Raw genomic sequence first — 22,507 nt, forward strand, 5'->3', positions numbered from 1 at the left:
CAGGCTGAGCCCCCCCAGCTCCCTCAGCTGCTCCTCACCAGACTTGTGCTCTAACCCAAAGTTCTCCTCAAACCACAGCTCTGCAGACCCTGTCAGGGATCTGGGGAATCTCTTCTGCTCCCCAGGATTTGCAGCCACCAGCGAATGCACCGAGCCTGGTGGGACTGGGGGTGCTGGGGGAGCACACCCAGACCGGTGGTGACAGCACTTGGACAGTGTACAGGCTGTGCCTCACCTCCAGCCAGGACACAACAGTGGGGCCATCCCAGTGAGCAAAGGGCAATCCTTTCCTCCGAGCCTCTTCCAGGAGTTCGTGCCTGGAAGGAAAAGAAGCAAAGAGTGATTTTCTGGGGGTTTTTTTGGGGGAAGGGAGCAGCTCCTGAAAGGGAACAGACCACGGGCAGCAAGAACCCGCTGCAGGCAAACCAGTGAAGGAGGTGACAGGACTCAAGGGAGGGCAAAGATGAGAGAACTTCCCAGCAATTCCCAGATCCATGCCATGCCTTCCCAGCCATGATTTTCCTGCTGGGGTAGGGAAGGGAGTTCACTCACTTCTTCCGCAGACGCCGATCCTTCTCGGCCTGAGCGCCCAGCTTGCCCAGGCCCAGGGGGTCCTGGATGCTCCCCTCTGCATCAGTCAGCACCACTGTTGGGCAAAGCAAGACACCCTCAGGTCAGTGTGACATCCCAGAGTCAGTGTGACATCCTCTAGAGCCAGTGTGGGCACTGTCACTGTCCCACACTCACAGCACAGGAGGGACAGCCTCCATTTCCAACCCACCATGAGGCTCCCCTGCCTCCCTGAGAAGCCCAAGGGAATTCCCACCTGACATCCCTCCTATTTCAAAATGCTCAATGTGGAAGCAGTGAAGGATTTGGGAGTGGAAAAACAGCTCCCATCAAAGGGCTCTGCCAACTCCACAAGGTCCCACGGGGAGGGAAGCAGATTTGGGGACGTTCCAGATACAGTGACGAGGGGTCACCACCCACACCCCAGCTCTGGCAGAGCACCCAGGGGGACACCAGTGCTCAGGACATGGGGAGAAAGCACCAGGCTCCAACCAGCCCCACATTCCCAAACCAGCAGGGGTGTCCCTGCCCCTCCACCTGTCACCCAGGAGCACCCCAAGGCCAGGCAGGCCAGGAGGGTGCAGAGCCTGGCCCAGCATGCAGGGATAGGGCTGTCACAGACCCTGCCCCGTGGCCCCTTCTCTGCTCAGCTGGATCAAGCGACCCTTCTCCTTTTTCCCAAACAAGCGCCCGATGGAGGATTTGATCCCCTTCCTCTTGGAGCCCTTGTGCAAGGAGTCCTGGCTGCTGCTGGGGTTGCTGGCCTGATCCTCCAGCGAGCTGGGGATGGAGGAGGGAGAGGAACAGCAAAGCCTGTAGGTTATTCCTGAGCAGGGCACAAGCCGTGGCAAACCCCAGCCCGCCCTACAATCCCGCACGAGCCCCGTGTCCGTCCCCAAACCGAGAGAGCAGGCACTGCTGTGAGATCCCAGGGGTGCTCCATGTACCTCTTCCCATCCTCCTGGCTCAGAGCAGGGTGGCCCAGCTTCTCCAGTCTCAATGTCCTGGGCGAGGAAGGCGGGGACGTCTCGCACTTGATGGTGGTTTTATCCTCCCGGCTCTCGTCCCGAGCTGCGGGCGACTGAACAAGGGGAGAAGCCGTGAGGGTGGCAGCCAGAGCCCAGCTCCATCCTTGCCCTGCTGCCTGCCTCTCTCTTGCTCCATGGAGGCATGGCCAAAAGAGCCACCAGAGCCCTGAGGGATTGGCCTGAATTAAGAGCTCTGGCAATGGTTCCAGAGGCCCAAGCGGGTGGGCAGGATGTGGCCACGTGGCCAAGATCCTGGGAATAGGGAGGTGAGAGGATGCAGCCCCATGGTCCAGGTCAGGGTGTGGAGACAGAAGCTGCTGGCCCTCAGCAGAGGGCTCTGAGGAGCACAGATGGGAATGTCCCAAACGCCAGAGGGGACACAACGTTTGAGGACCCAGTGGCTTTCTCAACCTCCCCACGTCCTGCCAGACCCCCCAGGCTGCCAGCGGGAGCGTGTCCAAGCACCTTTTGGGATCCCCTGCCGAATCCCTGGGGTCCCCCAGCTCCATCCCGCGCCTGCTGCACCCTGACCTGGCGTGGACAAAGCCAGGAGCAGGCTGGAAAAAGGGCTTGGACAAAAACCAACGGGATGGGGGCCACTCACTAGCAGTTTCCTCCGGTGCTTCCTCAAGTCGCTGGGCTGATTGCAAGGGGGAAAGCGAGAGAGACACAGAAAGGGGGGCAGTTAATGGAGAACCCCCCCAGCAGAGCAGTCCCGGGGCCAGGCGTGCCAGGCTGGAGACAGCAACCACGGGCACCCCCGCTCCACCCCCCACACACACCCCTGAGGATGCCACCCCAGACAGACACCCCCCCTGCCAGCCCCTCCGGAGCCCCCCGGGCCTCCTCACCAGCGTCATGATGCCCATGCGGTCCAGGTCCTGCGCGGCGCTGCGGGAGCTGAGCTTGGGCGTGGAGCGGCCGCTCAGGGGCGGGGACGAGCTGGCCAAGGACAGGGCAGTCAGAGAGGTGGGGATGGAGGCCCTCTTGCAGAGCTGGGTGAGGTTGAGGCCCTCCATGCTGCCGCTCGTGACGCGTGTCTCCAGCTCCTCCGCGCGCAGCTCGGTGGATTCCTTCTCCTCCTGGATCATCCTGGGGGAGCAGGAGGGCCCAGGGGGTCATCTCACCCCTCCCAGCCACAGGACATCCCTACCCTGGGGAAATGCACCCTCATGCTGTGACTCAAGCCCCCCCAGTCTCCAGGAATGGCAGCAAGATCCGCCAGGATCTGCAGAAACCAGGGGTGAGACACATCATGGCTTCTTTTAATACTCATGGGGGACTTTTTTTAAAAGAATGACCCTGTGATCCAGCAGTGGTGCAGCTGAGGGACAAGGACCCATGGGCAAGAAGGACCAAGCACTGTGGCTGGATGTTCTGGAGCCATTTCCCTGGCTGAAGATGCACCAAGACCTCAGTTTTAGGGCACCAGAGACGACTCCTGGCAGCTTTTTGACCCCCCCCGAGCCACTTCAGCACAAGGCAAGGGTGGGTTTTGGCCATGGTCGCTACCTGATCTCCTCATTGATGGCATCCAGCTGCTCCTGGAGCATCATGGCCAAGGTCTGGGCATCCGAGTGCCCTCCAGGGGACAGCACGTCCATGGAGCTGAAGAGCGTCTCGCGGTCGTCCTCGTCCACGTCCGAGATGTCGGGGTCGCTGTCGAAGCTGTGGGGCCCCGTGGCCAGGACAGCGCCTGCCTGGGCCTGCTCCCAGTCCTGGGGGGACAAGGTCCACTGGTCCTACACGGCACCCCCAAAAAGTCAGACTGGAGGCCTCTCCATGCAGGAGTTACAGCTCAGGGTGACCCTGAGGGGAAACCCTTCTGTCCCAGTTCTAGGACCAGTTTACGGCCCTGTGGGTACAACCCAAACTGTGAGTTCTACACCCTCTGTGTCATCTCTGATGGACTGGTAACAAAAGGATTGTTTGCAGCAGCTGCCCAGGGCACACCTGACACCTCAGGCTCTCAGAGCCCTGCCAGGCAGGGCAGTGTTTCTTTGTCTTCACACCAGTGACTCAGCTGTGGTAACTCCCCTCCAGGGAGGCATCAGCACCTTCACCCCCAGCCTGAGGGGTCATCTCTGCTAATGGGACACCTTGGACTGGCATAAGGGGCAGCTGCAACCACCCAGACCATCAGAGGTTCCAAAAACATCCCATGGCTCACAGAGGTAAATCACCCCCTGTGGAACTCCCCTCCCTGGGGGAGGTACTGGGCATTCCCCCCTGAACCTGAGCACACATAATCCACGGCTCTGGGCTCTTCTGGGACCACTTGTGGGTCCAGAGGAGGACCGGAACTTCAACACAGTTGTGACCATCATCCTGACCAACAGCTTTCCTTTCCTTTGACTTTGCCCCCGGGGGGGCCACGTGGAGCTCAGCACAGGGGCCCACCAACACTGCTCTGTTCCTGTCCCAGGGTGCTGGGTTATACATCTGTCCTTGGGGGTTAAAACCAGTTTTGTCTGTGTCATTGTATTTATTGCAATCATTTTAGGAAATTGTAACTGTGACTTGTGATCTCTCTTGAGTTGGGTTTGTTTCTCTGCTGCTTTCCTTTTCAACCAGCACGCCCTCCTTACCCCATCCACGCCCCCGGCGAAGGAAACTGCCCCACATGCCCAGATCAGGACCCAGGAGAGCAGGATGCCAGGCAGGAGCAGAACCCAGCCCCACCCCTGCCCCAGGGTTACCTTGGCTGGCTCCTCTCTCCTGGCACTGAACCGGCCCTTCTGTGCCCGGGGCAGCCCCGGGGCCGCTCCGAAGGGCTCGGCGGGCGCGTGGACCACGGCGCCCAGCGGGAAGCGCAGGTCTGTGGCACTTCCCATGTGGGACCTGGGGACAAAGAGCCCTGTGGTGGGCACTGCTCCACTGGGGGAGGGTGCCCAGGCTGCCCCCCTAGCAGCCCAAGCTGCTCGGGACAAAGCAGGAGGATGAGGCCACTCCGGGATGTCCATCCCAGCGGTGCTTGAAAAGGAAAAGCCAGGCTCTGGAAAAAGTGTCCCATTCCCACCCCACTGGCCCTGAAAATGTGCTCAGAGACTCACAGAATCATAAAACGTCCTGAGCTGGAAGGGACCCACAAGGATCATCGATCCAACCCTGGCCCTGCACAGACACCCCAACAATCCCACCCTGTCCCTCAGAGTGTTGTCCAAACATTCCCTGAGCTCTGGCAGCCTTGGGCCACTGCCCTGGGGAGCCTGGTCAGTGCCAACCACCCTTGGGGAAAATCCTTTTCCTGAGATCCAACCTGACCCTGCCCTGACACAGCTCCAGCCCTTCCCTGGGCGCTGTCCCTGCTCACACAGAGCAGAGATCGGAACTGCCCCTTGTGAGGAAGCTGCAGACCCCGATGATTCTCCCCTCAGGAGATCCCAACTTTCCCATAGACCGTAGGAAGTTCTGCCCTGGGCTCTCCCATGCTGCTCCCTCCCCATTCTGTGCATCCCCACGGGGGAATCCAGCCAGCTGTCCCCAAAACAGCCAACTGTCCCCAAAACCCCCCTGTGCAGGGGGGGCTGAACAGGCTCCTCCTGCCTTTCCTCTCCAGAACAGCTTGAACCTCCCAACACCTACAGCACAACTTGTGTCTTCTCCATCCCACATGCACAACAGGGGCCAGCCAGGGGGCTCTTCTCCTTTCTTTGTTTTCTTCAACATTTTCATGAAAAAATACCCTGATGGGGGAACAACTGACAGGACAGGGGGAAAGGGCCTCAAGTTGCACCAGGGGAGGTTCAGGTTGGGTATCAGGAAGATCTTCACTGACAGAGTGGTCAAGCACTGGCACAGGCTGCCAGGGGAGTCACCACCCCTGGAAATGAGCGGACGTGGCACTTGGGAGATGATTTACTTGGACAAAGGTTGGACTTGACCTCGGAGGTCTTTTCCAAACTTAATGATTCCATAACTCTATGATTAAAATCCCACTTGAAGCACCTTCCAGGTGTGAGGACATGAGCACTGTTTGGGATCTCCCAGTAGAAACCAGCTGGAACTTCTTCCTCCTCCTCCTCTGTACTGGGGAGCAGCCCCTGTGCCAGACAGAGCAAGGCAGTGGCTGCTGGACACAAGGACACTTTCTGCCACTCCCGGCACTCAATCCCTGTCTCCATGTTCCCTGGTTGCTCCTCCTTGCCCTGAAGACCCAAGCAGGGGCAGGGGGTCATTCCTCCCTGCACACACTGCCACAGGAGACACTAGGTTTATTTAATTTAAGATGCATTTCAGATGACAGAAGCAGGTGTCCGAGGCAGATCGTGTTTGTCCACCATGGTGGGCTTGGTTTGCAGTGCAGATTGAAGTCTGAGCTCCCCAGTGAGCCCAGATAAAACCATCACCACGAGCAGCTTGGCTGGTGCCAGCCTGGGCTTTGCAGATGAAGGCACAGCCCAAGTTTCAGGGGAGATTTTAAGCTGCTGACAAAGCTGCTCCCCAACTAAGACCAGATAAAGGCACCTCAGACAAAAGCTGACATTTCAGCTGGGGGATTACTCTGCAACTTGAGATTTTTGTTGATTTTTCCTCCAAGAAATATTAAAAAACCACAATCAGATTGTCCATCCTGCTCTTACAGACCCAAAGGGGTCCCACAGATGCTCCAGACTCTCCACCAGCACTCAGATACCCTTGATCCTCACAGGCTCTTCCTCACTGTCTCCCCTTTTCTTCTCTCCAAGACAGATTTGGGGCCTCCAGACCTTGCCCTCTCTGCTGGCAGATTTGAGGTTGGTTACAGTGGCTCCTTCCCAGCTTTTCCAGTCTTCCTGAGAGGGGAATTTTGCTCCCATTGACCCCTCAGTCTCTTGAACCCACGCTGACAGTGCTCAGGAGAGGATTTGCTCTCCCAGGTGGCTGCAGCAGCACCCTGGGGTGCAGATTGAGCTGTCACCTCCTTTTCTACCCCCCTGTTTTCCTGCTGGGCATCCCAGTCAGTGCTGGAGGCTGAGACTCCATGGACTCACCTCTGCTACAGGAACTCTGGGCTGGGACGTCCCCATCTCCCAGATGACTTTAAATGCAAGGGTGTGGGAGGGCCATTGTAGAAAGGAGGGAGAAAATGGAGGAGTTCATTCTCTTTTACCTTCAACACCTCAAAAATGATTCCTCTTTCTCCCCCTGCACACCACAGGGGGAAAGGCCTTTGGTGAACATCCAGCTTTCGTAGAAAATTAACCCCCAAGCCCTTTGTGCAGAGAAAGAAACAATGCCCAGTGATTTTTCACCCTTAGAAGAGCGAATTTTTGGCCATTCACCGGGCTGGGCTATTCCAAACAGTCTGTCCCAGATCCACGGAGGGACAGCACGGCTGAAGCTGAGCCTGCTCTGAGGGCCCACCCTGCACCCAGAGCCACCAGAAATGCCTGATGCCAACAGCACTAAAGCAAAATGTCCCCGTGGGTGCAGGGGCTTGGCTCTTACCTGGAGTGAACACTCTCCACGAAGGTCCCACTTCTGGTCTTGAGCTGATCCACCTCCAGCCTCAGCTTGTCGATCTCGTCCGACAATCGCCGCTGTGCGGGGCGAGATGAGACAGGCAGGGGTTGGGTTTGGCTCTGAAGAGCTGCCAGGTTTGGGGGAACCCACATCCTTGGCTGCTGCCAGGTTTATATTCCCTTGAAAAATCCCCAGCCCGGGTTTAAAGCATTTTAGACGTGTCAGTAAAGAAACAGCTCATGCAGGCACAGAGGATGAGGGTGCTGGGGAGGGGTCACAGGACAGACAGACAGACAGACATGTGTGTGCTCAAGCCATGCTGATTGGGGAGATGAAGGAGAATTGGTCCCAGTTGGATGCTCTGGTTTTGCTCCACACTGCACTCTGTCCCTTGGCAAAGGACCAGCAGGGAGGGACCCACCAGCCAAATCTGCTGCTGGTCCTGCCCCTCCTGCTGCCAGCCCCATTCCCACGGGGAAGCTGTGCCTTCACTGGGAGTTGGGACAGGGGAGGCTGTAGGCAGGGAAGGAGGGGGGAAGGAATTCTCCTGCACAGCAGGATCCAGTCAGGTGGGCAAAGAGGCTGAGCCAGGGTGGGCGACATCCCAACAGCGTCATGCGAGTCCTTGGAACATCCGGGACAGCAAGGCCTGGCCAAGGAGGAGAGCCAGACCCCCACCCCCCCCAGCCATGCACGAGACATGAGGCACATGCCAAAGGCTTCCCATTGCTTCCAAAGACTGCAACAACCCTCCTGGTTTCCAGCACAGGCTAACAGGGATTCCTGCAGTTCCTACTTGGATGCTTGATCCCAGAGTGGGAAGACCTACAGGGCTCCTGCAGGCTGGGCATGGAGCTAAATTTGAGGAAGCCTCGAGGGGAAGGGGATGTTGCTGCCTGATCCCTCCTCTATACACGGGCAAAGCCACCCAGGCCTTGGGAGGTCAGGGATGGATGAGACAGAAAGCAGAGACAGGACCAAACACGCCTGGTAGGGAACTGCCCCGGGGTCTCCAGGGAAGGAGGTGGTGGCAGCTTCCATCCAGCCACTGTGTGGGTTGGTTTGTGCCCTCCTGCTGCTGGGCATTCCAGGATCCCAGCTCCTCCAAAACTAGGGCATTTTGGGAGGAGCCACTGCCCCTGTGCCGGGGTTTGGAGTGAGGAAGTGCAGTCACTGGGGCAGGCTCCCTGCAGCCTCATTTACCTTGTCGTGCTGGTGTTCCTCTATCTGCTTTTGGGTGTTTTCCAGCTCTTGTAACAATGTGTTCTTTTTAAAAACAAAACAAAACAAAACACCCCCAAAAAACCACAACAAAACCACAAAGAAAATGAAAGGAAACAAAAAGAGGAAAGAAAAAGAGAGTCTGTTTAGAAAATGGCCCCGGGAATGGCCAGAATGGAATCTCTGTGTGATGGACACCTGAGCTGTAGGAACACCCACCTGCCTGTGGACAGGTCTCTGCAGACCTCCTGCCCCTCAAGCAGGGTGGCCAGGAACCATCTCCTGCCCCACACCTGGGCAGGGAGGGCAAACAGCGCCCAGGGGCTTGATGGGCAGGGCCTGAAGATCAGGAACTGTGTGAGAGGAGCTCAACTCCTCCTGGGGCACCTGGATCCAGGGAAAAAGTGTCCCCTGCATCTAAGCCTGGGGTGAAGGCAGGTGTGTTCACAGACCCACAGCACCGTTGGAAAAAGGTTGGAAAAGCCCTCTGTGATCGAGTCCAACCGTTCCCCAAGCACCGCCCTGACCCCCAAGCCACATCCCCAGCTGCCACATCCGTGCATTTGCTGATCCCTTCCAGGGATGGCCACCCCACCACTGCCCTGGGCAGCCCGTGTCCGTGCTATAAAATTTCCTGGGATTTTTTTTCCTAATATCCCATCTAAGCCTCCCCTGTGGAGTTTGCAGCTGCCTGCCCTAGTGCTCTGTTTTTTGGGGGAGGAAAGCTGGAAGTCAAACAGATCACTTTTTATCCCAGGAAAGACCTGGAGAAACTCTCTGGGTGGGCCAGCTGGCACCAGGCTGGGGAGCAGGTACCACCACTCTGGTCCCTGTTACTCCCTGGGGAGGGGTTTGGACTCATCCCTGTGGTCCTGCTCTTTATCCAGAGCCCCTCAGACTGATCTGCTGAAGGACTGGACACACTGGCAGAGCCACACCCGGGTGGGGGCAGGAGGAGCAGAGCAGGGAGACAGAGCCAGGCCGGGGGGCACCAGCTGGGGGAGGGACCCCTGTGTGCCCTGGCTGGCTGAGGGGAGTCTGGGCCCTGCAGGAACCCAAAGGGAGCAGAATTGCCAAGGCCTGACCTCCCACTGGCACTGGGAGGTGAATCCTTGCCCTGAGCCAGCTGCTCTCCAGCTAATTGAGTTCCCCCTGGGGCAGCAGCAGCTCCAGCTGGTTGCTCCAAGGAAAACCCAGTTCCCAAGGAGGGGGTTGGGAGCTGGGAGGCTGCTCATGGGCACTGCCCTGGCTTGGAGGGGGCAGATCAGCCTGGGCTTGGGGGACAGGAAGGTTTTCAGGGGTGGGCAGTGGGACAGGATGAAGGCTGCATTTTTTCCTGCAAAATGCAGTCAGGGTTTGCTCCGACAGCCAGGCACGGGTGGCACTGAGGCTGTGCCAGCAGAGACACAGGGGAGGGAGGGAATGGAGCAGGACAAGTCCTGCTGCTGGGGGAGGTGGAGGGCAGTGGAAAGTGGGTCCCACCAGGCCAAGGTGAGCTGTGGAGCAGTTCCCTGTGCTCCCACAGGGCTGGAGTCCTGCATGTGCTCATTTCTCCATCCCTGCACAGGCACTTCCAGCCCTGTGCCGTGGCTGGGTGAAGCTCCACACCAGAGGGGCTGCAGACCCCTCAACCCCCCCAGAGCCCCCCAGAGGACTCCCTGCCCCTCAGGCACTACCTTCTCCTCCAGGGCTGCCATCCTCTCCTTGAGGTGCAGCTGCAGCCGCTCGTTGCTCTCGCTCAGCAGTCGATCCACGGTGTCCGAGAGCCGCTTGTTGTGCTCCTCGTTCATCTTCTCCCTCTGCCGGGCCTGGGACACCAAACAGTGACCAGAGGGGCTGATCCTCCTGCCCCGAGGGCCTCAGTGCCCCCCTGCCATCCCGTGCCTGCCGTGGGGTCAGAGCTGCCCCCCAGGCCCAGCTTTTGGGCACAAATCCACCCCTTCCAGCACGGTGGTAGCTCAGCTGGTTTCCTGACACTCCCAGCCAGGGATGAACAGGAGACAGGACAGGACTTAAGGAGATCCTGCCTGCCTGACCCTCAAGAAAGATCCAGCTGTGCATCTGCCAGCAACAGCCACACTGGGGCACATCCAAACCCCAAGGGATGCTGAACTTCTGGATTTGCAAATGTCTGTCCTGAGCCAGAACCACCGGGGGCTTTGCCAGGGGCACATCTGTGATGCCCAGGAAATGGGCATCACAGCCTCCTGCATGGACAGCCTAGGCACTGGCCAAGGAGCACAGCAGGGACTGGGCAGCCCCTGGCACAGCAGCTCAGCCTCCCTGCCCTTTGGATCCTGCTGATCCTGAGGTGGAGCCTCCCCTTCCACCCTACATTTGGGGTCCCAGCCTGCCCCAGGGGCAGATGCTGGGAGAGGAGTGGGTGTGGAATGCCAACAGAAAGACCTGGATGCCTGGGAAAGGGGCAAACCACAGCAGAGGGTGCCATGAGCTCCTGTGTGGCTCCACTCTAAGAGCTCCTGGATGGGAAAGGATCACTCAGACTGCCCTCCCCATCCTGCTTTGGAGACACCAGGAGTGCCAGGTGTCCAGGCACCAAGGGAAGGGGAGCCAAGGCTGGATCAGGACTTCTGGGACAGCACTTACCCTGGCCAGCTCCTGGTTCTTCTCCTCCAGCTGGGTCTCCAGCTGCCGGAGATGCTCCTCGATGCTCCCATGCCTCTCTTCTGCCTGGGAAAAGCAGAGCAGCCCTCTCGGATGATGCTCCCCAAAGCCAGAGGGCCCTCCTGCATCCCTCCATGCATCCACATCTCCCTGTGATGCAGCACCTCTCTCCCACTCACTGTGAGCCCCAACCAGCCCTGCCAGCACAGTGGCAGGAGCTGGAGGTGCTCTGAGAGGGATTAAGCACCGTTCCAGCACCCAGGAAGGGCAGGGATGGCTACGTCCACCCCTCCCTCCAGGCCTGCACCCTCCCACATCCAGCCTGCTCCCTCCTCTTCCTCCTCTTCCCAGAGTGGTCCCAGTGGTCTCAGCAGGGCCATCTCTGCCTTGGAGAAAGGGGCTGAGGGAAGGAAGGGAGCAAACTCCACCTGTGGAGGATTTAAAAGCAGTCCCTGCAGCTGTGAGGACAGCAGAGGACAGAAAAGGCACAGCTGGGAATGAGAACAACATTCCCTGGGCTGCCAGGGGCTCCATCCCTGCAGGTTCCTGCTCTCCCCTCTGTGTCTGCACCCCGGGGTCCCCTCCCCTTGCCTTGGTGAGGGCAGCGATGCGCTGGGCCAGCTCTGCTTCCACCTCGGGCAGCGTCTCCGCCTTGCGCATCGTCTGCTGCAGCTTCTGCTCCGCCAGCTCCAGCAGCTCCTGCAGGTGCCGGGCCTTCTCCTCGCACTGTGGGACAGCCAGGGTGGGTGCCTGCCCACCTGAGCCCCCCCTCAGGTCCCTGGGGCGATGGGGAGCCTGGGGGTGCAGCCCCGGTACCTGGCGGTGCAGGGACTCCTTGTTGGCCAACTCGTTCTCCAGCTTGTCGTTGAGGTCATGGATGGAGGTGGCCTCTCTCTGGGCTGCCAGGTAGCGCTTCTCCAGTGTGGTGATCCTCTCCTCCATGTCCTCTTTCTGTGCCAGGGCCTGGGGAATGTCACATCCTGATCTGTGACCACCAGTATGGGAATAACTGGGCCACCCAGTGAGCCTGGGACACCCCGAGTCCGAGAGCACAGGGAAAACCCTGCTTTGGACAGGGATGAGGGATGGGAGAGTGGGACAGAGATAAAGGGGGAGTCAAGCAATCCCAGGACAACCTTCTAACAAGGACACAGCTCACTGCCCCAGGTCTGCTTGTCACCTCAGGGAAGTCCTGCTGGTGGACGTGGAGACAGTCTCCCAAAGGCAGTGGGCTCTTTTGGGGAACACCCTGCAGACAGCAGGAGTTCCAGTGCCTTCCCAGCCTGGATGCTGCTGTGAGGGTCCGTGGCCCATGCTGGCAGAGCAGGAGGCAGTGGCTCACCTCTCGCAGGTCCCTCTGGTACTTGCTGCTCATCTCCTCAGATTTGATGAGGTCCTTCCTGGCGGTGCCCAGGTCCTCCTCCAGCTCGGCCACGCTGGCAGCCAGAGCAGAGATGCGCTCCTTGGCCTGGACCACCTCGAAGTTCTGCTTCTCCAGGAGCTCCTGCAGTTCCACCACCCGCCCGGCCTCGTCATCGGGGTGCATGGAGCCATTGGAGAGTCGCTGCAGGCAGCACAGAGGGAGGGGATGCCAGGCTGCCCCAAAGCTCCCGGGCTCTGGCAATGCCTGCAGCCACACAACGGGGGAATGTGGCCCTGCAGGGACCTGGGGGAGGGTGGGAGTAGAGACACGGGCTCTGGGACCCCTGTCAGCAGCCCCCTCTAGCCAGGGATGGGGCTTCCTACGGGCACGGAGGAATGGGGATGGCTGAGGGCTTCCCAGAGCATCTGGTGGAAGGTGTCCCATCTGGTGGAAGGTGTCCCTGCCCATGGCAGGGGGTTGGAATGAGATGGTGCTCAAGGTCCCTTCCCACCCAAACCATTCTGGGGTTCTGTGAGCTCTGGGAAGCAGAGCCCCCAGGAGTGTCCTAACACCACTCAAATGGGCTGGATCCACCAGGAAGGGCATTTCCCAGGGGGAAATGCCCAAGGGAGAGGGAAAATGGATTTTCAGCACACCCTTGGAGCCATAACAGGGGCCTTGGAGAAAGGATGGCCTCCCTGAGCATGGTCAGAGCAGGGTTCCTGGGGCTCTCACCTTCCAGGGAAGCTTTGGGGCTGGTTCCTTGGGCTCATCCCGCTCTCCTGCTGGGACCTCCCGCACGGCACCCTGCTGGAGAGCTGCCACCTGCATGGAAACAGGGATCAATACAGGGGATCTGGACAGCAGAGATGGGGCACTGGTGGGGCCACACCTCCAGTCCTGGGGGCACTTCTGGGCCCCTCACAACAAGAAAGACGTTGAGGGGCTGGAGCGTGTCCAGGGAAGGGAACGGAGCTGGGAAGGGGCTGGAGCAGCAGGAATGGCTGAGGGAGCTGGGGGGGCTCAACCTGGAGAAAAGGAGGCTTAGGGGGGACCTTCTGGTTCTCTACAACTCCCTGACAGGAGCCGGGGGGTTTTGGGTTCTGATCCCAGGGAACAAGGGACAAGAGGAGAGGAAATGGCCTCAAGTTTCTCCAGGGGAGGTTGAGGTTGGATATTGGGGAAAATTTCTTCATGGAAAAACGTGGTAAGGCCCTGGCACAGCTGCCCAGGCCAGTGGTGGAGTCCCCATCCCTGGAAGTGTCCAAAAAACAAGTGGATGTGGCACTTCATGACATGGTTCAGTGTCATGGGGGTGTTTGGTCAAAGGTCGAACTCGATGGTCTTGGAGGTCTTATCCAACCTTAATGATTCCATGACTCCAAGACAGGAAGGCAGAGGGGCTGTGAAGGTGAGTGCTGAGGGAGGTTTTCCTGGTGAGTTCTCAGGGATCTGAGCCCTGTATCCCAGGTCTCCCAGCTCATCCTCTGGTTTGCAGCCAGACAGGTTTGAAACCTGGTGCAGCAGGAGCGGGGGATAAACACTGACATCATGTCCTGCTCTGGGGGGAGAGGAGGGGAATGGTCCCTGCGAGGTGAGGGACCTGGGAGCCTGAGGAAGCACCACCAGACTTATCCTGGGAACTGGAAAGAGGAGAAAAACTTGGCCAGGCCGAGGGATGGCTCTTTCCTTTTGGCAGCAGTGCCTGGGCACAAACTTCAGGAAGGAAAACAGAGTTAATGCCTCTCCAAGAACACCCCGTCCCTGGAAGTGTTCAAGGCCAGGTTGGATGGGGCTTGGAGCAACCTGGGACAGTGGAAGGTGTCACTGCCCATGGCAGGGGTGGAACAAGATGAGCTTTAAGGCCCTTCCAACCCAAACCCTTCTGGGATTATGTGATTCTAAGCTGAAAAGGGTTGGAGGTTGGGGACAGCAAGGTCCCTGTTCCAGGGCTCCAGCAAGGAAAAAGGTGGGGAATGCAAGGTGAGGGGCCTGGAGAAGAAAGGTTTGGGCCTCTGCTGAAGCAGGGAAATCCCAAGTCACCCTCAGTCCGCTGAAATGATTCAGATTCAGGTTGTTTTTTGTCAGTGAAATGAACTCCAAACAGCCAAAAGAACAGGGGGACCATCGCCTGCGAGACAAAGGTTTCCAGAATCTTTGCAAGGTTCCCTCAAACACAGACAATCCTTCATGGAGGCAGCGAGCTCAGAACAAAAACTCCCACCAGAAAGACCCAAACACCATCTCTGAGATGACTGAGGGTGGTATTTGAGCAACTTCAACCACAAATGCCCCGGGGAGCAGCCCCAGTGCCCCGGGAAGGGCCCAGGGGTCGGTGCCCAGGTGCCCTTACCTGCCGATGGGCATCCACGAGCTGCTCCTCCAAGGTGGCCACTCGCTCCAGGGCTGCTCTCAGGCGCTCCCTGACCTGCAGGGGTGGGAAACAACAGCAAAGGCCATTACTGATCCATGAGGAGGGTGCCCAGGACCCAGGCAAGCTCCCAGCCCTGCCTGGCAGCCAGCCAGGCTCGGGTGGATTCACAGGCTCAGCATCATCCAGCCCATTACGTGGTGGGGGAGAAGGTGAAAGCCTGGGCCAGCTCTTGGAGATCTGTGGCCAGGACAGCCTGGAGACGTCTCCTGGCAGAGGAAGGAGATGCTTGAGGCAAATGAACCAGGAGGAACAAGAGCCACAGTGCAAGGACTGACCCACAGCATCCAGTGCCAGCCCCCACGAGGGGCTCAGGGCAGCCTCCTGTAACCCAACAGCCTCAATCCCACGGCACCCGCTTGGCAGCCCCACCAGCTCCCAGGTACAGCCTCTGGATACCCAAAGCCTTCCTCCTGAAGGACTCCACGTGAAACAAGGGCTTAGTTTTAAGGCTTACGGTACTGAGCTGCACTTGGTATGAGTGTAAACTTGTAAAATGTAACCATTAGTTTAGCTTCAGTAAATACCAAACTGTAACTGCCTGCAGATAGAAAACTACCCCAGTGACAAGGTAAGAGAAGAGCTCAAGAGAGGCCAGTAAGGACCTGCCCTACTGACAAAAGGAGATGTAAGCTCAAGAAAAGAGCTTCAGCAAATAGTAATCGATATTTTAACACAAGAGTAGTCACATATTGGTCTTACAAAATATGTGTCATTATAATTATATAATAGTAAGTATAAAATTTTGCAAGTTGTTGTTCACTGACTCTGTAGGGACGTACTTTTAAAATAAAACCCTTTTAAGCTGTTTGTGCACTAACTCTGTATGAATGCACCTTTAAAATAAAACTCTGCAAGTTGTTTGTTCAAGGGCATAAATTCCCTATGGAAACTGTCACTCAGTGGACACATACACACAAGTCTGACCTTCCTTTCCTCTTCCTCCTTCTTTCTTTACCCTTTTAATTTGTTTTCTTCTGTTCCTCTTTTCTTTCTCTTGGGGGCAACTTAAAACCTATGAACTGTGTTTTACTGGTATATTCATTCTGTGGAATGAGTCTTTGTGCTGGGTGTTTTACTAAAATACTTTTCCTTGGTTGCATTTTACTCCCAAAAAACCTGTTGCCAAAATGTCTTCTTCTTCTCACTAAATTAAAAGAACTTCTCTTAGAGAAGAGCGTGTGACTCTTTCTGTGGATGCGAATTTGAGGTTATAACAAACCAAAAAGCTTTTCAAAAGTCTTAAATAAAATGTAACACCACTGTGGGCAGTTTATGGAGTGTAACACCACCTCACCTTTTCATCCAGCGCCTTGTGATGCTCAAAGAGTGACTTGAGAGCCTTGAGCACCTCGACCTCGCTGGAGACCCCGGACGGGGACTGGGCCTGCCGCTTGACCACGGTCATCCTGAGGGAGCGCTCATGCCGGGACACCAGGCACTCCAGGTGCTCCAGCAGGAGCTGCAGGAGCAGAGAGAGGGGGGCGTCACTGCTGGGGCCGGGGGGTGTCCCCCATTCCCAGCACAGCAGCGGTCCCACCTTACCCGGGTGTTGTTGCGCTCGGCCTTCAGCTCCGAGATCTCCTCCTCGCGCTCCAGGAGCTGCTCCCGGCACGCGCTGAGCTCCCGCGTCAGCGTCGCGAACTCCTGCGGGGATGGGGCCGTCAGCGGGGCCGGAGGGCTGGGGATGGAGCCAGCACTCCAGCCCCTCTGCTGGGACCTCCAGCACAGGGCACTTCCCACCCAAACCCGGCTGGTGAGAGGGCAGCGTCCCGAAGTCGGTGGAGCAGCACATTCCGGGCCACGTTCCTGGCCTCTCCGGGTGCTTTGCACAAGGAAAAGCGCAGCATCCCGATATTTACCCATTTGGTTTGATGTCCAGTGACACAAGAAACTGCTCTGCAGCTCCAGAGGTGCTCAGTGGCATTTAAAGCTTCCCAGCCAAGGCCACCAGTGTGTTCCCATTCCCACTGTCCCCTTGATGCAGAGCACCCACCCTGGAGCAAGCCACAAGGCTAAAACTCACCACAAAGCCAGCCAGGATGAATCCCCTGGCCCTCAGCCAGCCAGGATGAATCCCCTGGCCCTCAGCCAGCCTCTGCCAGGGCCTCACGACCTGGAATCATCCAAAAAACCTCCTTCCCAAGGAAAGAGCAAGACCTGCCCCAATCCAGCATGTGGAGCTTCCTATGGGGCAGCCCCAAGCCCCAAAGAAGGATGGGACACAACAGGAAATGTGCCAGGTGCCACCAGTTCTTGCTCCTGCCACCAGGAGGTGACAGCCAGGAGGAGCCATGCCCAGGGCAATGCCAAAGGAGAGCTGCCCAGCCAGCACAACCCTTGGGATGGGCTCTTGGGAAACACCAATCCCACTCCAGGCTGTGTCAGAAGGGAAAGAAAACTCCCCCTGAAGTTTCTGGGATGAGGGAGAGTTTGTTTTCCCTTAAAAAATGAAACCCCAGCAGCTGGGTGAGCCCAGGAGCACCTCCCACTGCTCCCAGTTGCTCTTTCAGTCCCTGAGCCGTGCCAGGACCAGGAGACATTTTGCAGCTGGGATTTTTTAGGGTGAAAAATGCAAATGTGGGAACAAGTCATGAATTTACACCACTTTCACAGTGTTGTTGAGAAGAATTTTAAAAGGCAAAGGGTTTCTGAAGAAGCTGAGAAGGATTTGACGGAGCATTAACAATCCAAATTTCCACTGGGGGCTGAGAGCTGTTTTACAGCATGAAATTCTCTATCACTTTAATTTTCAGGTTAAACAAATAAAAACCCTTCAAACCGAAGCAAAACATTGAGGCTTAGGCTGAACCAAATGCTCTGCCCAGCTCCAAGTGAAACCTCCTGCAACATCTGAAGCTCCAAGAAATCAAGAGCTTTTTCATCCCAGAGGTTTTCCCTCTCCCTTCCCACCCCAACCCTCTCGTCCTGGAGGGGTTTGCAGCCTGGGAATGGTGGGGATGGTGGTGGCTCTGGTTGAGACCCCACAGAGGGACAAGACCCGAGCAGGTCACAATGTGGGGAAGGGAAGAGTCATTGTCCCTGTAAACGGCTGCTCTTCTGGCCCTCACCTGCCCCAGGTGCTGCCACCTGACATCCTCACTCTGGCATCACCCCAGGGCCTGAGTGCCTGGGCTCCTTCCCAGCCCCACTCCTGCCCCATGCCTTCCCCAGAGACCCCTCCAGCCCCGGGGCCAGCCTTGTCCCCATCCCTTCCCCAGGGATCACTCCAGCCCTGCTGTCATCCCTGTCCTGAGATCACCCCAGTCCTGGGGTCACCCCTGTCCCCATCAGTTCTCCCCTAAACTTGTCACAGCACCCCAAACCTCCATCACCAGCCTCTGCCGTGCCCAGGCCCCATCCCACACTCTATCCTGGTCCATCCCACAGTCCCACAGACCCCTCTGCAGACCCACCTGCCGGGGAACCCCCCGTGCCAGCCCCGCCCTTCCCAGAGCTGAGCCCTCCCTGCCCGCGGGACCCGGCTCGGTGGGATCCCGGCCCTGCACCGCCCAGCCTCACCCCCCGGCTGTGTTCTGGGGGTTATGCAATCGCTGCGAGCAGCTCCTGAGCATCCCTGCGGATTAAATCCGGGCTGGGAATGCCGGCGAGCGGGAAGCAACAGCGAGAGGAGTGTGTGCATCACCGGGCTGCTTCAGATTTAGGGATGTGTCACCCCCTCAGTCCCTCAGCGTGCCAACACACGGGCAGCGAGGCTTAAGGAGCTCGAGAAAAGTATCCTGGCAGCCGTGATGGGCCAGGAATGTCGTTCAGCAGGCGGGGGAAACACTGTGGGCTCTTCCAGCGCTGGGGCAGGAACCCTGCGGATCCAAAGTCCCCAGATCCGCTCGGCCCCGTGGCTGGCAGGGAAAACAGAGACTGTGGACATGGATGCTCTTCCTACTGGAGTGAGCAAGTCAGTGTGGGATGGATGGGAGGCAGCGGGGGAAGGAGGATGGGACTGGGATCTCCAGGGCCCAGCTCTCCTCGCCCCGCACTGGGGTGGGCAGGCTGCACAGATTGTGCCCACAATCAGCCTTTCATCCAGAAAGAGGGGATTAAAAGGGAGAAAATCCGCTGGAGAGAGACGGGCAGCCCCCGCCGCGGCCGGCCCAGCAATAGCCGGTCAGCGGGTCAGACACGGAGCGGCTCCGCTGCCTGCCCAGCCCAGCCCATCCCCTCGGGGTGCTCCTCCCCGAGCCCTCCATCCCGCCGGGATCGGCTGCCCGGATCCCGTGCTCAGCGTCCCAGCATCCCAGCGCAAATAAAAGAGCCCACGATAAGCGTTGTCCCCCGGGGAAAGGCTGCAAAAAGGAACGTTTACACCAAAAATAGCAACGGCCCTGAGGCGAGCCAGGCCAGCAAAGAGGGTGAGCCGAGTGCACAGGCCCTCATTTGGGTTCCTTGGGAAGGAAAAATAGGAATTAATCACTTCAGCACCCGCCTGGAACCACTTCCCCCAGCCCTGGTTGTGCCAGATGCCATCACTGCCACCTCACTCTGGGCCACCAGGCAAGTTTGGGGACCATGAGCAGCTGTCCCCACCTCCTGGCTGCAGTGTCACACTGTGGAGAGCAGCCTACACCCCCATGCACAGTGTGCCAGTGTCCTACATCCCAGCAAAGTGGGAATAAAGAAGATCCAGATGATTTCCCTCTACCCTGGCCACGGCCAGGAGTCTCCCAGGCCTGCCCCTGGCTCAGATAAGCTCTTGGACTAAGCAGGGACACCTATAAACAGATTAGAAAGTGAAGAAGAGGTGCCTGATCTTCAGCCAAACAAGGGATGACGAGACCCAGACCTGGGAGTTCCCGGGAGCCCGGCGGGGGGGGGGGGAAACCCAGTGGCCCAGGAAGTGGCTAATTGGGATTAAAACCAAACCACCCTCAGCACAACTGGCTGGGCTCAGCCCCAAGGCCCAGGGGGAGGGGTAGCAGGGTGGACAGACGCTGTTTTCACTGTCAGAGCAGGCAGGGAGACCCAGAAGGATGTTGTGGATCGGGGCTCGGATCTCCGGTCAGCACCAGGAATGTTGGGGGTTTGGGGTTGCACCACTGGGGAAGGCACAAGGAAGAGCTGGAAGGCAACCAGAAACCAACCCCATGGAGGTGGCTGGGAAAGCAAGGAGAGGTTTAAGAAGCTCTGGGGAAGAAGAGAAATGCAAAAACCCCCCAGCCCAGAGCCACCCCCTGCCTCTCCCAGTGCTGTGGGCAGCACAGCCAGGGATGCACCACCACGAGCAGAATTCTCCTGGAATTTGTGGCAGGAGCGTGGCTGCTGCTCCAACACACCCAGCCTGGGGACAAACCGGCTCCAGCTTCAGGATTAATGGCATTTTAAAGCCCCTAATTGGAGTGATTGCTCCTGAAGGGCCCTGGCGTGGATGTGTGGGAAGGGTGTGCCAGGAATTCAGTGCTGCTGACTCGGCACAATACGGGGATGGAGCCCCAGCCATCGCCTGTCCCTGCTGGGTGCTGGCACCCCCATCACCCCCGTGCCCCAGGAGTGGGGCAGGATGATGAGAAAGCCCCAAATCAGAGCCCAGGGGATAAACCCAACCCCGGTGATGTGTAGCAGGGGATTACAAAGATTAAATCCTGCCGGGTAAACCCAGGACTCCCACCATCACCCACCCTCAGCACTGAGCACGTCCTGGACCTCCTGGCTACAGCTCTGGGACTCTGAGGGACTATCCATAGGGAACTGGTGTTCTCCCTTCTCAACACGTGGTCAGCAGATGTATTTCCACCCTCACTGTGCAACTGAGCAAGCAGGAATCCAACACCTCAGTGTCCTGGTACTGTGGGAGCATGACCAGCTCCAGTGGTTCAACACAGTTACCAGATCCCTCCACATCTCCCCAAAATCTGGAGACACTTTAAGGGTCTTACCCTGTGGGTGTTTTCCCCCTACCCAGAGCTGCTGAGGTTCATGGTGTTCCTCACAATTTAAGTATCTTTTTAAGTGAAAGGGAAGAATTTGGCATGATTGTTTGGTGCCAGGACCCTGCCCAGCTCCTGAGGGACCTCCATGGAGCTTAGGGAGTCTTATGGGGTCTATCCAAAAAGGCCTGGATGGATGAACTGTGGGAGGCTTCCATGGCCATCAGTACCCTCAGCACAGCAATCCCTGTGGAACTGGGAGCCTGTTCTCCCCCTGACACAGCCAGGGACAGAGACTCCTGTCAAACCCCCAAGACATCCCAGGACAGGGAGGAGTTCCATCCCACATGGGACCGGCCCTGGGAACACACCTGGATACACCTGCGTGACACATCCCTGGGTGCCACCTACACTAGGGAGCTGGGCGGCCAGGCAGGAGGGAGCTGGCACCCATGACAGGGCTTTGGGGGGCTGCTGAGAGCACCCAGACCCCACTCAGGGTGTGATCAGTGGCCACATGCTCCCAGAAAAACGGGGAGGGCAGCGGGACTGGAGCCGAGAGCTCTCAGGCCGATTAAGTCGCATTCAGCACTCCCACATGAATAAATAAATCATGTAAGAAGCATTAAGGCAGCTTAGTCTCCCCGGGAAATCGCCCTGGAGTTCTGCCTTTTGGGGGCTGAGGGATGCCCCCATGGATTGGGGGTGGGGAGGGCTTGGCCATGTGGCTGAGGAAAGGGGGAATGGGAGTGGCAGGCAGGAGCATCCCTGGAGCATTCCCTGCCTGCCCATGGATGAGCACATCCCCTGCCTGCCCCATGGATGAGCACATTCCCTGCCTGCCCATGGACAGACACATCCCTGCCTGCCCCATGGATGAGCACATCCCCTGCCTGCCCATGGACAGACACATCCCTGCCTGCCCATGGATGAACACATTCCCTGCCTGCCCCGTGGATGAGCGCACCCCTGCCTGCCCCATGCAGGGGTTTGCCCTGGACAAGCACATCCCAAGTGTGGATCTGCACCAGACACACATTCCCTGCCCGTCCCTTTGGACCCCGTGCCGACACAGCAGCCTCCAGCTGCCACTCTTCCCTGAGAGGGTGCAGAGCGCCACATTCCGAGCCTCCCTCCCCCTCAGCCTCCCAGGCAGTGCATCCCCCGAGCAGCTCCAACCCGGCTCTTTGTGATGCCAGCCCAGGGGGAGGCCACCGACGAGCCTGGGTGCCCAACCCTGCCCCCAAAAAAGGGTTTGTCCCAGCAATCCCGCTTGGATCCCATCCCAGCGGGGTCTGACACATCGCAGCGAGCTCCTGGGCGAAAGGGCTCACAAAGGAGGAAGAGGGTGGGACAGACCCAGGGGATGGCCCCACACGGTGCTCTGGGGACGGGACCCGCCCTGGGGAAGGGACCCGCCGTGCCCCCTTACCTGGTACATGCTGGGATTAATCCCATTGGGCGGGTGGGCGCCTTTGGATTTGCTTCCCGGGTTCATGCCGAGCCCTCATCCCCGCGGGTGCAGCCCCGGGGCCGGGGGGCACGGCGGGCACCGGGGGCCCCTGCCCGCGCAGGGACAGGCAGGGCAGCGGGAGGCAGCGGCAGCGGGGGGGAATTCCCCATGGGATGCCCCCCTGGTCACATCCCGGGGCGCGGGGGGCGGGATGTGGCCCCGGCAGAGCGGGGGGCACCCAGCGGGGCCGCGGGTGCGGCGCTGCCAGCGGGTCCCTGTGCCCTGACCCAGTTTGCTCCGTGCACACCCCACCCGTGTCGAGGCTCCGAGGGCCCGTTCCTGGAGCGGGAGAGGAGGATAAATCCGCATCCCTTAATCCCGGGCGGCTGCGGCGGGGCGGGCAGCGAGAGCGTCAGGGTGACCTGGCTTGCTCTCTCTGGAATGCCGGCACAGGATAAGGGAGCGGAGGGGACCAACCCTCGCTGGCAC

The 22,507-nt window shown here is 58.6% G+C and overlaps 1 protein-coding gene and 1 long non-coding RNA gene across 3 annotated transcripts in view; both read right to left on the minus strand.

Moving 5' to 3' along the window:
* The window catches only part of LOC126644169 (uncharacterized), a 99,009-nt gene that overhangs the window by 62,002 nt on the left and 14,500 nt on the right, over positions 1 to 22,507 (minus strand). The gene's annotated exons all lie outside the window — the stretch shown is intronic.
* Positions 1 to 22,507, minus strand: part of PPFIA4 (PTPRF interacting protein alpha 4) — a 62,238-nt gene that overhangs the window by 10,603 nt on the left and 29,128 nt on the right. The window contains exons 3-21 of one of the 2 annotated variants that reach the window (XM_050323155.1): positions 16,229 to 16,330; positions 15,981 to 16,145; positions 14,606 to 14,680; positions 12,988 to 13,077; positions 12,232 to 12,453; positions 11,706 to 11,852; positions 11,481 to 11,615; positions 10,872 to 10,955; positions 9,941 to 10,072; positions 8,247 to 8,309; positions 7,029 to 7,120; positions 4,298 to 4,439; positions 3,111 to 3,316; positions 2,450 to 2,690; positions 2,203 to 2,238; positions 1,518 to 1,651; positions 1,193 to 1,350; positions 553 to 646; positions 236 to 317 (exon numbers count right to left, since the gene is read on the minus strand). In XM_050323155.1, the coding sequence (XP_050179112.1) occupies positions 236 to 317; positions 553 to 646; positions 1,193 to 1,350; positions 1,518 to 1,651; positions 2,203 to 2,238; positions 2,450 to 2,690; positions 3,111 to 3,316; positions 4,298 to 4,439; positions 7,029 to 7,120; positions 8,247 to 8,309; positions 9,941 to 10,072; positions 10,872 to 10,955; positions 11,481 to 11,615; positions 11,706 to 11,852; positions 12,232 to 12,453; positions 12,988 to 13,077; positions 14,606 to 14,680; positions 15,981 to 16,145; positions 16,229 to 16,330 (2,400 nt within the window). The remainder of the gene's footprint in view (positions 1 to 235; positions 318 to 552; positions 647 to 1,192; positions 1,351 to 1,517; positions 1,652 to 2,202; positions 2,239 to 2,449; positions 2,691 to 3,110; positions 3,317 to 4,297; positions 4,440 to 7,028; positions 7,121 to 8,246; positions 8,310 to 9,940; positions 10,073 to 10,871; positions 10,956 to 11,480; positions 11,616 to 11,705; positions 11,853 to 12,231; positions 12,454 to 12,987; positions 13,078 to 14,605; positions 14,681 to 15,980; positions 16,146 to 16,228; positions 16,331 to 22,507) is intronic. The other variant, XM_050323156.1, reaches the window with a different exon arrangement.

Source organism: Myiozetetes cayanensis, unplaced genomic scaffold (genome assembly GCF_022539395.1).
Source record: "Myiozetetes cayanensis isolate MyiCay16 unplaced genomic scaffold, myiCay2020 scf29, whole genome shotgun sequence".
Taxonomy (NCBI): Eukaryota; Metazoa; Chordata; class Aves; order Passeriformes; family Tyrannidae; genus Myiozetetes; species Myiozetetes cayanensis.